The 16,090-nt window shown below is 34.8% G+C and overlaps 1 protein-coding gene across 1 annotated transcript; it reads right to left on the reverse strand.

Moving 5' to 3' along the window:
* Nucleotides 1-2,898: 2,898 nt before the first annotated feature.
* Nucleotides 2,899-15,948, reverse strand: LOC132549716 (sialate O-acetylesterase-like). Its single transcript, XM_060213672.1, has 9 exons — nucleotides 15,838-15,948; nucleotides 14,819-15,153; nucleotides 13,934-14,081; nucleotides 13,175-13,391; nucleotides 12,761-12,870; nucleotides 12,155-12,282; nucleotides 8,608-8,765; nucleotides 7,374-7,572; nucleotides 2,899-6,155 (listed from the first exon to the last, which is right to left on the reverse strand). The coding sequence occupies exons 1-9, from the start codon at nucleotides 15,935-15,937 to the stop codon at nucleotides 5,859-5,861; spliced, it is 1,692 nt and encodes a 563-aa protein (XP_060069655.1). The 5' UTR covers nucleotides 15,938-15,948; the 3' UTR covers nucleotides 2,899-5,858.
* Nucleotides 15,949-16,090: the final 142 nt, after the last annotated feature.

Genomic DNA, 16,090 nt, shown 5'->3' on the forward strand with positions numbered 1-16,090 from the left:
CTAAGAATTGATTTAAGTTCGGTAAGTCCAATTCACGCGACAAAAATAAATAAATAAATAAACTTATCTCAAACAATTCGGTAAGAATTGAAAATAGTACTATTAGTGAACAGAAAGTGTGAAAAAACGTTTTATAGTTCCCAATATTAGCATATATGAACAGTACGTACATGACGCTTATCATGTATCAAATTTTGTAATTAGGCCAAACAAAAAATATTTCTTGTTTCCAGTAACCTTACCCACCCTAATATTTTTGGCCTACCCTAAATTTTCTGGGGCATTTTTTTATATTTTTTTTAAAAATGATACATCGAAAAACGTTGGAAATATATGCATAGCCAGCAAAGTCGTAATGTCTTGAAAATATTGTAATGCAAAAATACTTCAATTTTGGTGGCATCTCTTCTAATATTACAGAAATCACGTGTCACTAAAATGCTATTCTTTAAAGTCTTAACTGATTAGTTTATATGAGGAGATAAACAAAGTTATTTTTGTGCATAACAGTGATGTCATTTGGATATAATCTATTGGCAGAATATTTTTTTTTAAAAATTACTTCTAATTTTTCCCGTACCTAGCATAAACGTTCGTCCTTTTCACATGAAGAAGACACGTATTCAATTTAAGTTGTTCAAAATGGTCTAATTGAGTTGTCTTTAAAATCTCAACTATATTTTGGACTGTGTAATTTTGTATAAAGGTGGTTGAACTTTTGGTATTTATAGGTTTACATTTCAAGAATAAAATTTCTGAACAGTAGATACGCGAATCATTGCTAGGTTTTCTTTGTATCATCAGGAACCATTTGTTTCCAAAGTGAGAAATATGTATTATTTTCGGAACAGGTTTTTTTGATATGTAACAGTACCTTTGAAACTACATACAATTAGCACAATAGACTTTGTTTTGACGTCATTCTCGGGTATGTATGGAACAGCTGGTCGGATTTGCCTACATTAGATCAAACAACGGGTTATTTCTTGGAATGTACGAGTCTATTCGTGAGGGTCTAGAGACCCTAAAAGTGTGTAGTTCTGACTGTCTCTGTGTTTAGCATTTTCTCTTGACATTTCTTGTCGTCTGAAACAACATATCTTTACTGAAGTCCAGGAAATAAATTCCTTAAGTCTGCATTTGCATATTGATTATAAACAAATGTCTCTCTCATTCTCGCACCTGCGATCTTAACTGCGTTTAAGTCATAAACAAAAACGACAAATACAGTTTTATTTAACAAAGAAAATCATTCATCGATTATAATCACCCAATATAGAAGGATAGTAATTTTTTTAACATTTTTAATTAACCAATAAAATAATTCTAACACGTGAACATTGTACCCGTAGAGTAGTATAATGTAGTTTTCGGAAAAACAGCTCTATATGTTGACAATGGTTATAGTTTCGTCAACCTCTAACAATTTAATACCCGGTCATAACTTCAAAATAAAGGGTGAAGAGGTCCTTTAAGCATACTCGATACTCCAGGGGGTTAGGAACAAGTCATGGCAAAATTGAATGTTCCGTGTGCGACACCTTTTGGACAAGACAAAAAGACTAGTTTGATCCTTAGAAGTACACCAAACGAATCTCGAGGTCGCATAACCACTCTACTGTAATGGTTTTGAAGTTAGGTGTCGTTCATTTGTAATTTCCAAAAGAAGCATATCAGCCTGTGATTGGTCAGTTCTTTTTTTCTCCTGGAACCAATCGGATTACTTCGCTTGAGCCTTCAGTTTTACCATGACATGTCTCAGGGCTGCAGAGAACGAAAGTGATCGTAACCCCATTAGTACCGAGGATGCGCATTCAAACGCCAAGGGAAATAACCTTATGATCAGTTCTATTGTACACAATTACATGAGATTCTATTTTATGTTTGAACATAATTTTGACAAAATTCAACTTTTAAATGATTTTGAAATTTCCTAACGCTTATCAAATGTAAAGAAATATCTAGTAGTATTCCCTATTTGAGCATGCCACAATATGGCCAATATCGGGTTGAATTGAGGAAATCAAACGAGTTGGCGACACTACGGTGTTATGTAGCACATTGATCACTGGCGAGAGTTGTAATTGATCTCCAAAATTACACTGTCATCAAAGTTGATTTTCAATGGTTTTTCTTTAAATTATTCACAGATGCCGAAGTTGATCGATGGTATTGTTTATATATAGAACTACCTGCCGCCAAATGTTTCGTGGTACCCACAGGTAAATGTAGAGTAATATGTATGTTTATTGTAGTGTTATTGCAGGTCTTTTGCGGTGGTTTTACAAGATAAACACGTTCTACTGATGTGTCAGTGTGATTGTTTGCAATTAACAAGGAAGTAATTGTAGTCGAACCTCGTTATCTCGAACTCATGAAACTCGAAGACCCGGTTTAATTCGAAGTATTTCGTTGGTACCTGCCTAAATCTACACACATTCGAACTCGCTTAAATCAAATACTCAGTTATCGAAGTTTTCCCATGGTCCCGCAGAGTTCGAGATAACGAGGTTCGACTATACTTCATTCCAGATGAAAATGGAAAGTGAAAGTCTCGAAATGCATATTATCAGTCTATGATTTCAAGTTTTTATTTCTGTACATGTAGAAAAATACTGATTCCCATTTCAATGATTAAATATTTTAGTGGCATTTCTGTGATATCCCGTATGTTTTTAAAGTCATTTAGATATATCATGTAGGTCTCTTAATACACAGAACTGAAGTAGATATCATTTATTGTCATTAGTAAATGTAAGCGGTCACATGGATCTGTATGTGCAGTAATAAGTGCTAGTATCCAATATGTCTGTTTAACACACAATAACGAAACAAGTTTTGAAGTATTGTAATTAACATTTTTTTAATATTGTGAATAAAAATAACGTAAAACAGTAGTTGTACTTGGAAAAATGGTTTTATTAGTAAAATCAAGTGTGATTGTTCAAAATCACATTTGTTTTCATCCTTGCCGTGTGTATTTCTTTACAAATTCTTAACCAAATTGGTTGTTACTTTCAACTCAACCATTTCCTGGATAGAGACAGAGGATATTCATTTCCAAAATTAAAAAAAAAAATCCTATTCTCTCAAGAATATGAAATTTGGATAAACTGCTTCACAGAAACACATCGTAATATCATTAATAAAACCATTTACCTAAAGTAGAGTTCAAGCAGTAAAGACCTACAATGTATTTAAGTAGAAAGTAAATAACAACAATACAATATATTCATCTCTTCTTCGTTCTTAAAACCACTACAATTCTTTACATGTTGTGAAAGAGACTGAGTATCAAAAAGTGAAGTTGTAGAGAATTAAATGATAGTGACTAAATGCTTAATCCTTAACAAAGCATTTCATGAACACACAAATAACATAAGTATAGTACATAGCTTTAAATATATCTAACACTTTCAGGTTCTCTGGTATAAATACTGGGAAAACCATAAAAATATTCAATTTCATATACCAATAATTAACAGAATCATAACAAAAGGACAGATTGACAAACAATAATCTCTGTGTGAATATTATAAACCACTTAAAAAATTTTAACTGAACATCATAAGTAAAAAATTCATTATGCAAGTGTTGGTATGTTTCACAAAAGAAAATATTAAATACATGGTCAGCAAGAACACCCTCAAAACCATACCATAGTCGCCTGTAGAATTGTAGATTCCAGAATATACTTTGTGAAAAATATTGTAACCTTGGTAAAACCTAGCCGCAATATACCACTCAGCTAGAGAGAAATTCTCTTTAGCTTGAATGGTTGAGTATCAGTCTAGTAAGGCACAGGTCCCGGGTTCGAATCCTAGCAGAGCCTTTGAAATAAATTATGACCTCTGTTATACTGGTGACCATGTAAGTCTCAGGAAAAATACTTAGTATTTCACAAGTTTTGCTGAAGCCCCTGGAAATTTGAAGTCAAGTTTTTTTCCAGGAGGGGGAGTAAGTAACCCTGGTAAAATACTAGCAGCAATATATAGCTCAGCTAGACAGAAATTCTCTTTAGCTTGAATGGTTGAGTGTCAGTCTAGTAAGGCAGGGGTCCTGGGTTCGAATCCTAGCAGAGGCATTGAAATAAATAATGACCTCTGTTACAATATCATAACGAACATCAACTATGACCAGACTTGTCTTAACATCTCACATCTCTTCAGCCTTCAGACATCAAAATCTACCAAAAATAAGAAAAGAATGTAATCTAGACAGACTAACATTATTATACAAGGTAGGTGAATGTATCAACTAACTCTACTCACACTATCATCAGCACCTCACACCAGCTCATACAAGTATAGATGATAATTATCACAGCTGAGCAGGATAAGGATTTAAAACTAAAGCAAATTATTATCAAATATTTACATTTCCAGTGTGTACCCTCTATTTGGCCTTACCGACAAAATTGATGTTAACAATTCTGTAAACATCATCTCTTGTGTGTTGGAGGCCGGGCCACTGTATCTATTATGTACAAACTAGAAATCCGAAAGCAATATGTAAATAGAAATGTTTATATTTAAAATATCCCAAAAAATGTAATAAAGACGACATTTTTGTAGAACTATCTTTTGTTTACTTCCCAATGATGACAAACTTTCCTGCGAAATTGGAATCAGCTGTTTTGCTATTCCATCAGTTGTAAGGGTGTTCCTTCAGTGCGTATAACGTGCAATGAGTGATAATTATTGGGTTTTTTTTTAAGGGGAAATGATTGTAACTTGATCTGAAGAAATGAACTACATGCAAAAATGATTGACGAATGATTATTGCTGCAGAATATGGGTATCACAAATGGAACCAACAACGCTCCAAATTAATTAATGTTTCTGACATATGCTTCTTTCAACACAAAGATCAATAACCACTAAAAATCAGTTGATATTTATATTTCTGTCTTCTCTGTGTTTTAATCACAAGCAGTTACAATAAAGAATCTAAGCAATTACCAGAGATGCTTTACAGATTTCACTGAACTTAATAAGGTACCACGGCAAGCACATTCTGCCTGGCATAAATTTCTTGCAGGTAAATTTACATTTACATGACGTCAAATTCTGAAACATATTCTGTAATCAAAGGATGGTGGTCGATTTAATTGACATCATCAGTCTATATTGATACTAAAACTTATCAAATTTTATCATTGTAGCATATAGAAAATATTTCACAAATATTCTGACAACAGGTGCTAACTTTGCTCAAACTCATTGAAATCAGATGGTCATGTGATACAAGATGATGAATATCTGTATTTATTCACAATGTAACTCTGGTCTTAATTTCAATTTTTATGTCCGACTTTTACCAGTAAAAGTTTTCTTCTTCTAGCCGAAATGAGCAAGACGTGATATTTTGAAAATGAAATTTGTATCTTCTATGACCAACAAATGGGTTACCTGGTAAGTGCACATTTGACAGATGAACTGACTTTCATTTGTAGAAATTTTGAACCGTAAAAGATTTTATTCCAACAAATCTGTTTACAGTACTCTAACATGACATTATATCAAACAGTCACATTTATATGTATTTACATGTAAAGCAATGGAATGCTATTTTTCATAATGTAAAAATGTACAGACCTTCATTTACAAGTTTATTATGCAGGGCAGATCACTTCACTGTCTACAATATCGTCAACCAAAATTTAACAAGTGTACAATCCCTTTAACATAAAAAAAGGGTCAAATATGTCATTGTTACCTGTGATTCTACATCTGATGGTAGTATATTTGACGACAGAATCAGTGAGAAGATTATGTAAAGATAAATTCAATTATCATTTTCTTAAAAGAAAATTGATATTTGCATTACTCTTTAACTAATAAGATTTCACAGTGCACTCAGCCTTCTAAGGGATAGGGTATGTTATTGTTTATAGTATAACTTCCATCCTTGTGAAATGATGCAGATGTGAACTGGAAAGGTGAGGCAGGAAGAGAACTTTTAAAGGAGTACAGACTACAGTCCTTAAATGTACACGGTGACAACCTCCAGGCATAACGGATTCCAGCAACATTCTGAGGACCACATGACGCTGTTGTCACTGTTACACTACTCAGGGTTTTGCTGACAACAGATGCTGGTAGCCACCATGCATGACCATTGCAAATCTTTTTATCGTCGTAAGAACAACAGATCTGTAAGGAAGGCAACAAGTTATTAAAAAAATCGTCCTGAATCAAGAATCTCCTTTTTTTTTGCATGGTTTGTAGTATAAGATCAGCATATGTTTATTCAAATCAATTTTTATGCCCCCAAATTGGAAGATCTGGAGAATATTGTTTTTGTGCTGTCTGTTTGTCTGTAGTCAATTTTAACCTTGCCCATAATTATTGTGCTTTAAGAGATAGGGCTTGCATATTTGGCATGTATATTCCTTGTCACAAGACCATTCCATTGATACCAAATCTATTGAAAATGTGACCTTGAATGTGACCTTTGACCTACATTTAAAAGTATAAGAAAATCATTACCACAATGATGACATAAGTGTTTTGCAAAGTGTGTGCAATTTGCACATGCGTTACACAGTACAGTTTTAATGTCCAACTTCAGAATTTTGTTGCAACCAGGGACATGTTTCATAAACACATTTCCTTTATTGCTGGTATCCAACATTTGAATGGATTTCAAAATGTGTCAAAGAATGTCAATACATTCTCTAGTTTCTAGTCAAACATATTCATAATTTTTTTTAAAATGAGTCTCTTAATCTGGTAAACCGTTAATTTTATGTTATACCATATCAATGTAAAACTAGGTCAACTTTAATGTTTTGTGTTGTTAATATGCATATATATTAAGCAAAAGCCATTTAACTGATGAAACAGCTTTGCATTATCACTGAACATTCTGTACTATTCTTAACATAACAAATGCTATGATAACAAGTTTATCTGGTTTTAGAATATTATGATCCTGTGTTATGTGATTGCCTGTACCATTCTTATAATGTAATTTGTAATTAACATATTGTCAAGTATTTTACTAACAAGAGATCCATGTGGAAGATTAGCCCATGGCTTAGTTTCTAATATCCTCAATAAAGTATATGTATCAGGGTTTTCCATAAGAGCCGGTCGCCGGCCAATTTGACCGGCTACTTTGATCATTTGGCCGCCTACACCAATCCAGTTCCGTAATATTGTTCCGTACACGACTACACATACATGGCAGGCCAGCCTCTAACTTTCACTACACAGCCTACTACTAACAAAATTATGGAAAACCCTGATGTATCATTATTATAATCAAATAACTATTGGGAGTGGACCTCTTATTTTGAAGAGTATATACAGGTAATGACTGTTATGAATCACACGAGTTGTGAGTGTTGATAACACCTGGTAACCTACCTCAAAGCCAACACTGTTTCTGAGTTGCAGAACCTCTGTTCCATTGTTATAAACTATTTCAAGCCTGCTAGTAGCAGTGTCCACCTTGAAACCAGAAGGCAGTGGGGCCTGGTATGAAATGTCTTTCTGGTGATAAGCGACAGCCAGACTGGCATTGACCAATCGTCTTGCTACATCTTGTTTATCTCGAGGATGGATCCTGGTAAAAAGAATGACCCCATGAACTAAAAATATCTTAAATGATCATTTTTATTCTGTATCAAATTCTGATTTCACCTTCAGGAATTCAATGAGTACAATACATCTACTCCTAGCCAATTGCTAGTTTTTAATGTTCAATAACTCATTTAAAAACAAGAAGAAAAACATTTTTTTTCTCTCAAAGAAAACTATGCAGTATCTTCTATTCATGAAATAATAAAATAAAGATTAATCTTAAAACAATGTTTTTTTTTCACTAAAGATAAGGAAGAATGCTGATTAATATTACAATTATATGTACCATTGAATTACTGATGTGTATGTAAAAGTTACGGTCTCTAGTACTCATATACCTTTTTTCTCAAAGTTAGTGTGCAGGTAATACAGACAAGAATTACCAGTAAGTTCCTGTCTCGCATGTCCAAAATTATCACAAAAAGAGCTTTTGATATAAGGCTCTTTCATATGTCGGGGTATAGGATAGGGATATTCCAGGTAATGGGCTACAAAGTGTCATAAAAACTGAGGCTTTGCCGAGAGTTTTACCAAATATTGTGACCTCAAGGGTGAAATATCCCATCTTTCACCCCAACGTATGAGAGAGTATTCTTCTCTCATTTCTCTTTCTAACATATTGGGAAAAGTAGCTTCAGACATCTGCAATGTGCTACAATGGATGCCATATTACGCAAAAATTCATATTTTTATTATGCAATTAATCGACAAATAGACAAAGAAAATGAATTCTCAAAACCTAAATTTGGCAAACAAAGCTCACCCTAGAAAATCAAATAAAATATTCACTGCAAATAACTATTTGTGCACAAATGTGTATATATCTACATCGTATCAGGCAATGACGTCAATATTTCTATGCGCGTATGTGTATTGCGTGGGTGGGTTGGTGATACCAGAACACTGAACCAGGGACAGACAAAGAAACAAACACAGCATGAGAGAATGAGTTGTTTAGTACTGGAATTGAATGGTGTTGCCATAACCTTAAGAACTTCCTCATTAAAAATGAACTTACGGTCCATAAGGGGACAAAAAGTCAGGTAGATCCATCGCATTTGCCATGAACACATTCTCCATCTTCTTGTTTGGGACAAAACCAAAATCTGCCGTCTGGTGCCAACGGATGTCAGGAAAACCACTAAAATCACTCATGTTCGGAATATTAGCACCGAGCTAGAAATTAAACAAGAGGCCCATGGGCCTTAACGGTCATCTGACAAAAAGCAAGCCAAACCTAGAAAGTGGGTTGAGGTCATTCATTTGAACAAACTTGGTAGCCTCTCCTCCAAGCATCTTACAGGCCCAATATCAGCACTCATGGACTTTTGCTTGTTGAGAAGAAGTCGTTTGTATATTTTAACATATTTGACCCCTGTGACCTTGAAAGTGGGTTGAGGTCATTCATTTGAATAAACTTGGTAGCCTTTCCTCCCAGCATGCTACAGACCCAATATCGGCACTCATAGACTTTTGCTAATTGAGATGAAGTCCTTTGTATATTTTAACATATTTGACCCCTGTGACCTTGAAAGTGGGCCAAGGTCATTCATTTGAACAAACTTTGTAGGGCTCCATGCCAGCATGTTATGGGCCAAGTATTAGCCCCCTAAGCCTTCTAGTATTTGAGAAGAAGTTATTTAAAGATTTTGACATATTTGACCCCTGTGACCTTGAAGGTTGTTCAAGGTCATTCATTTAAACAAACTTGATAGCCCTTCATCCCAGCATGCCACAGGCACAATATCAGCAATCTGAGCCTTTTGGTTATTGAGAAGAAGTTGTTTAAAGATTTTAACATATTTGACCCCTGTGACTTTTAAAGTGGGTCAAGGTCATTCATTTGAACAAACTTGGTAGTCCTTCATCCCAGCATGTCACAGGCCCAATATCTACACTCTGAGCCTTTTGGTTAATGAGAAGAAGTTGTTTAAAGATTTTAACATATTTGACCCCTGTGACCTTGAAAGTGGGTTGAGGTCATTCATTTGAATAAACTTGGTAGCCTTTCCTCCCAGCATGCTACAGACCCAATATCGGCACTCATAGACTTTTGCTTATTGAGATGAAGTCCTTTGTATATTTTAACATATTTGACCCCTGTGACCTTGAAAGTGGGCCAAGGTCATTCATTTGAACAAACTTTGTAGGGCTCCATGCCAGCATGCTATGGGCCAAGTATTAGCCCCCTAGGCCTTCTAGTATTTGAGAAGAAGTTATTTAAAGATTTTGACATATTTGACCCCTGCGACCTTGAAAGTTGTTCAAGGTCATTCATTTAAATAAACTTGGTAGCCTTTCCTCCCAGTATGCTACAGACCCAATATCGGCACTCATAGACTTTTGCTTATTGAGATGAAGTCCTTTGTATATTTTAACATATTTGACCCCTGTGACCTTGAAAGTGGGACAAGGTCATTCATTTGAACAAACTTTGTAGGGCTCCATGCCAGCATGCTATGGGCCAAGTATTAACCCCCTAGGCCTTCTAGTATTTGAGAAGAAGTTATTTAAAGATTTTGACATATTTGACCCCTGTGACCTTGAAAGTTGTTCAAGGTCATTCATTTAAACAAACTTGATAGCCCTTCATCCCAGCATGCCACAGGCACAATATCAGCAATCTGAGCCTTTTGGTTATTGAGAAGAAGTTGTTTAAAGATTTTAACATATTTGAGCCCTGTGACTTTTAAAGTGGGTCAAGGTCATTCATTTGAACAAACTTGGTAGTCCTTCATCCCAGCATGTCACAGGCCCAATATCTACACTCTGAGCCTTTTGGTAAATGAGAAGAAGTTGTTTAAAGATTTTAACATATTTGACCCCTGTGACCTTGAAAGTGGGCCAAGGTCATTCATTTGAACAAACTTTGTAGGGCTCCATGCCAGCATGCTATGGGCCAAGTATTAGCCCCCTAGGCCTTCTAGTATTTGAGAAGAAGTTATTTAAAGATTTTGACATATTTGACCCCTGCGACCTTGAAAGTTGTTCAAGGTCATTCATTTAAATAAACTTGGTAGCCTTTCCTCCCAGCATGCTACAGACCCAATATCGGCACTCATAGACTTTTGCTTATTGAGATGAAGTCCTTTGTATATTTTAACATATTTGACCCCTGTGACCTTGAAAGTGGGACAAGGTCATTCATTTGAACAGACTTTGTAGGGCTCCATGCCAGCATGCTATGGGCCAAGTATTAGCCCCCTAGGCCTTCTAGTATTTGAGAAGAAGTTATTTAAAGATTTTGACATATTTGACCCCTGTGACCTTGAAAGTTGTTCAAGGTCATTCATTTAAACAAACTTGATAGCCCTTCATCCCAGCATGCCACAGGCACAATATCAGCAATCTGAGTCTTTTGGTTATTGAGAAGAAGTTGTTTAAAGATTTTAACATATTTGACCCCTGTGACCTTTAAAGTGGGTCAAGGTCATTCATTTGAACAAACTTGGTAGTCCTTCATCCCAGCATGTCACAGGCCCAATATCTACACTCTGAGCCTTTTGGTTAATGAGAAGAAGTTGTTTAAAGATTTTAACATATTTGACCCCTGTGACCTTTAAAGTGGGTCAAGGTCATTCATTTGAACAAACTTGGTAGAGCTCCATGCCAGTATCCTCTGTGCCAAGTATTAGCCCCCTAGACCTTCTAGTATTTGAGAAGAAGTCGTTTGAATGAAAGTTTACGGACGGCGCACGGCGGACGGCGCACGGCGGACGACGACGGACGAAGCATGATGACTATAGGTCATCGGACCCTTCGGGTCAGATGACCTAAAAACATATAAAACATTCCTCCAAGTTACAAATATAGTTATGTATCGTCAAAGTTATGCTAAACTGAAACAATTAGACTTCCCATTAAGTCATGATTGTCCTCAGCATCATTTTTTTAGAAGATACATTTGTACCAGTAAAGATTTCTATGTTATTTCTTATAGGAGATGAAATATCTGGAGAAATACAAAAAGTTCCTTTACATGTCTTACACTACATATACAAATATTCATTTGTACCCCATATATTGTCGTACCTAATAGTTGTGTGAAATTGTACAACAGATATATATAAACTGTAATTTAAAGTTTACAATAATTGCAACAACGATACCATGTGACCTGTAGGACTAATCACAACTCAAATAAAGACGAGTAGAAGAGCCAAGGCCGTGTACTGTTACATGGTGGATAGATCGGTTCTAGACTTCCTCTATGTAGTTATCTTACCTGGTATAACTGCAACCATAACCTCAACCTCTACTTCAAAATCTTCAATATTCTTTAATATATGTATACATACTGTTATGACAATTAATTTCACAGTTTTACAGAAACCTTGTTGCAAAACGGATGTACTTATCACAGAAGACATGAAATGTGCGGTATATGTTTTCCTTACTCAATTCTATTTTGAAAATATCCAGATTTTGCAAATTTTTATTCCAATGTTGAAAATAGTGAAAATCTGAAACCCTCAAAATTAAAAAAAAAAAAATATACGACACAGCAACAGAACAAATAACACAAGTGGAAGACAAATCAGTCGTCTCTGTTTTGTAATATATACCATTACAAATCCAAAAGGAAAGCTTGGGTCGTTCTGTCCGTGTGAAGCATGGAACTTGGCTCGCCAATCACTGATCATTGACGGAAAAGTACAGTTGTAGGTGGTGGGTTTCCGAGCATTGTTTTCACCTAACATCATAACAGAAGGGGAAATGTCATGAAAGAATATACTAATGTATAAAGGTTTAATTTATCATATTAGCAGTGACATGTAAAGAGGATTTTATCAATTACACTGAAAATCATATGAGATTGTTATCACCAAGAATAACAACTTTTGTTTGCAACAAGTATTATTTTATATAGTGGCTGTCAGTGTTGTAAGTCTACATACCCTGACAAATAGCTCTAAACAAGGTTATGTTGATAGAGAGTGGTCAATCTAGTAGATCTATATTTTGCTGATAACAAATATCTTCAAAGTCATTAACTCCTTAAATGGCCATGTTGACATGGACAGATCAATTCAGAATTCCTTTTGTCCCTAAGAACAAATATCTCCATATAAGGTCATGTTGATTAAATCTTTTCAATGTATAGTATATCTACTTTCCCTGAAAACAAGTATGTCCATATATGGTCATATTGATGGAAAGGGATCACATACCTTGGTACCAGATAGCTCCATATATGGTCATATTTAGAAGAGGATTAATCATCGCATTCCACAAAATAACGGCAGTTTGAGGCCCACCATAATTTCTATATGATGACATCCTGCAGAAAAATTATAAGTTCTGGTAATTGCTATCAGATATGTTTCATGATGAAACTGAAAATCATCTAGAATTTCAATTACCGTACCTAAATCCATCAGAAAAAAGTATACAGAGAAAACTCCAAAGGGTGATAAGATTAGAAATTTCTGTTCAACAGTACACACATGACAATGTAGAATAAATAGGGAAAAGTTAAAAATTATTTAATTACAAATTCATAATCGCAAACAACTTATCAGGTCCTTAAAGAAACAGTTTCAAAGTAAGTGACATCCATCCTTTACAGTTTGATGTTCCTGTACCTGCCATAAATGGGTTCCACAAGCTGGTCAGATGTCATTGTCCCGCTCTCTAATCCACACTTTGCCAGTGCGTCTGGAGATGACCAAGCCTCCACAGGTGTGCCTCCCCAGCAAGTGTTTAGTAGACCTATTGGGTAGCCCAACTTCTGGTACAGGTATTTACCATACAGCCAGCATACTGCTGAGAAATAGTTCCAAGCTCCTCCACCGACCGAACCTGTAAAATAAACATAAATGAAACATTTGTTGATGCTGATAGACAGCATGTACAATTCAAACTTTTGTCTATTAATAAAGAAGTGTGAAATCTGATTTTAATCAAAATTCATATAAAATTATTTCATATTTCATGATTTTTATAGAGTTTACAGTGAAACCATGTCTGTTAGCTTAACTTATAAACAATGTTAGAGTATTTTCTTTTCCATCAACTTTCTAAACTAAAATTGATGTTTGAAGGTAAATGTGAATAAAATTATTGTTATGACCGCTACAGTGCTACATTCACAAGCAAAAGAAATGGTGTAATATTGTATAAACAAGCATTTCTTTTATGCAAACCACTAAATGAATTTGAGTATCAATTTAAAAAAATAATTAGAATCCAAAAGTAAGAATTTGAAATAAAAATGAGGGAGACTTTCAAAAAATAGGAATTACTGAAAGGAATCATTTCTGACTTGTGAGACAGAGAAAAATTATGAAAAAATATTTTCCTTTTCTTTCAAACTTAGATAGGTAAATGCAGAGTTGACTTACTGCTTGAGGCAACTGACCAAGGCTGCTTGATGCTGTTAGCTGCGTCAAGGTCAGACCAAGGTGTTTTGGATGACACCTGATTGACTGTAAATAGTCTGATCTTGGGAAAGTTATCAGCATCTTTTATCTCTTCAGAGGCGTTGAAGCCCTGACATTAACATAAACAGACTGTTAAGACATCACCATAAAAATTCATGTTAAGAAAATGGTTCCTCCCCTCTTTATCCAACACTGATGCCCCATATCATAACAAGAACACAAATTTGGAAACAATTTGTGAAAAATACATTGATACATGTTCCTTCATAGTAGTTAAGTAATAATAATACAAATGGGATATTTGTAACAACAGTACTGGACAACTGAAAGGTTATATTTGATAGAACTAGAAAAAAATGCAAAAAAACATGATGTTTGCTGTTAGTTACATCCGATATACAAGTATTCCTTTAAATTTGGCCAAGGAATTCAAAATATGGAATAATGATCAATATAACAAATCAAGACACTTGTTTAGCAATACTGATCTAAAGATTTCCAGGATTATTGCTTTGTTTGTATTTCGATTGTTCTATTCCCATCTCCATGATTGTACAACTTATGTCAGTTACATCCGATATACAAGTATTCCTTTAAATTTGGCCAAGGAATTCAAAATATGGAATAATGATCAATAACAAATCAAGACACTTGTTTAGCAATACTGATCTAAAGATTTCCAGGATTATTGCTTTGTTTGTATTTCGATTGTTCTATTCCCATCTCCATGATTGTACAACTTATGTCAGATACGTTCATTAAAAAAGCTTGATAAAGAGCGTAATTCTTTATTTTCTATCTCCAGACAATTCTTTTCTGATTTTGAAATTAATAAATTCACCTTACCTGACTAACTGAAAATTGCATATTTGATTGTCCGGAGCAGAGCCAAACATCTCCAAACAAGACATCTGTAAGAGTAATCTCCCCTTCTGACCCTCGAGCTGTGATGTTGTATGGTCCTGGTCCCTCTACAGGGTCAAGGATCACTCTCCAAAGTCCCTTTGAGTTCACTAAAGCTTGAACTGTCTGTTTGTCCACAGAAACATCTATGAACACATCTGTATATGGGTTGTAACCCCATATCACAGCACGCTGTGGGGCTTTTTGAAGAACCATATGATCGCCATAGTAGGCAGCGAAAGAAAACTGCTTTGGTAATGTCAAGGAAGTGGAGTCATCTACAAAACAATAGAAAAATGTTTGTTTAATGTAATTTCTGAGAGATATGCATAATTACTAGGAGAATATACAAAAATTCTTCAAAATCAAACCAATTGAGCATATAAATTCATATTGATGAGAGCTCTTAATTTGAACTGGTACTGATGGCTTTTTCTCTTCACAAGGTTTTAAAGATATACTTTATCATGTTCCAGATTATTTCATCATGTCACATGCTATCGATTGAATTGTATATTCCATCAATCTATGTCATTTTCAGGAGTTACAAAAATAACTGCTACATTTCATGTGTCAAACTTCAGGAACTACTTATCCCATAAGGATTTAAATTGTTAGTATCAAATACATTGGCATTTAAAGCATTAAGATTATGTTTAACCTATTAAGTGCTAATTTGTTAGTTTCAGAACATTTTCTTCAGGTTGGTAATGTCAATAGAATAGAAGTTCTTATAACACAACCAGTATGAGATTAGAGTGTGATGTTTTGATGACTACACAGTCACCTTCATCAGACAAATGTCATGCAGTGTCGAATGTACAAAAATTGGACCTAGTTGTATGCATTTGTATATAGAAAGCTCATATTCTATATACTCTCCCATGAACGTAATCAATACACAAACCTACAATTGTTTACAGGTATAAGAGCGAATTCAGTCATTTAAAGACTCGACCTACCAATTTCTACCGGTATATCTTGCATGTTCATTTCTATGACATCTTGCTTTCTTGCATTAGCAATGCAGACAGCAAAAAAAGTAAAAAATAATCGCATCATGTTATATTTCCTTGTCACGAGATCGACTTTTTCAGGTTTAGTTGGTCCCCTGCTTTACAAGCGCTTCAACTACTTAGATTTTTCCGATACAAGCGTCGCTTGATTCAGATGATAAACAAAAAGAAAAATAAAAAAATGTCGGCCTTAGCACGA

This window comes from Ylistrum balloti, unplaced genomic scaffold, assembly GCF_031769215.1.
Source record: "Ylistrum balloti isolate Yb309-2 unplaced genomic scaffold, AGI_CSIRO_Ybal_v1 Utg370076, whole genome shotgun sequence".
Classification (NCBI taxonomy): Eukaryota; Metazoa; Mollusca; class Bivalvia; order Pectinida; family Pectinidae; genus Ylistrum; species Ylistrum balloti.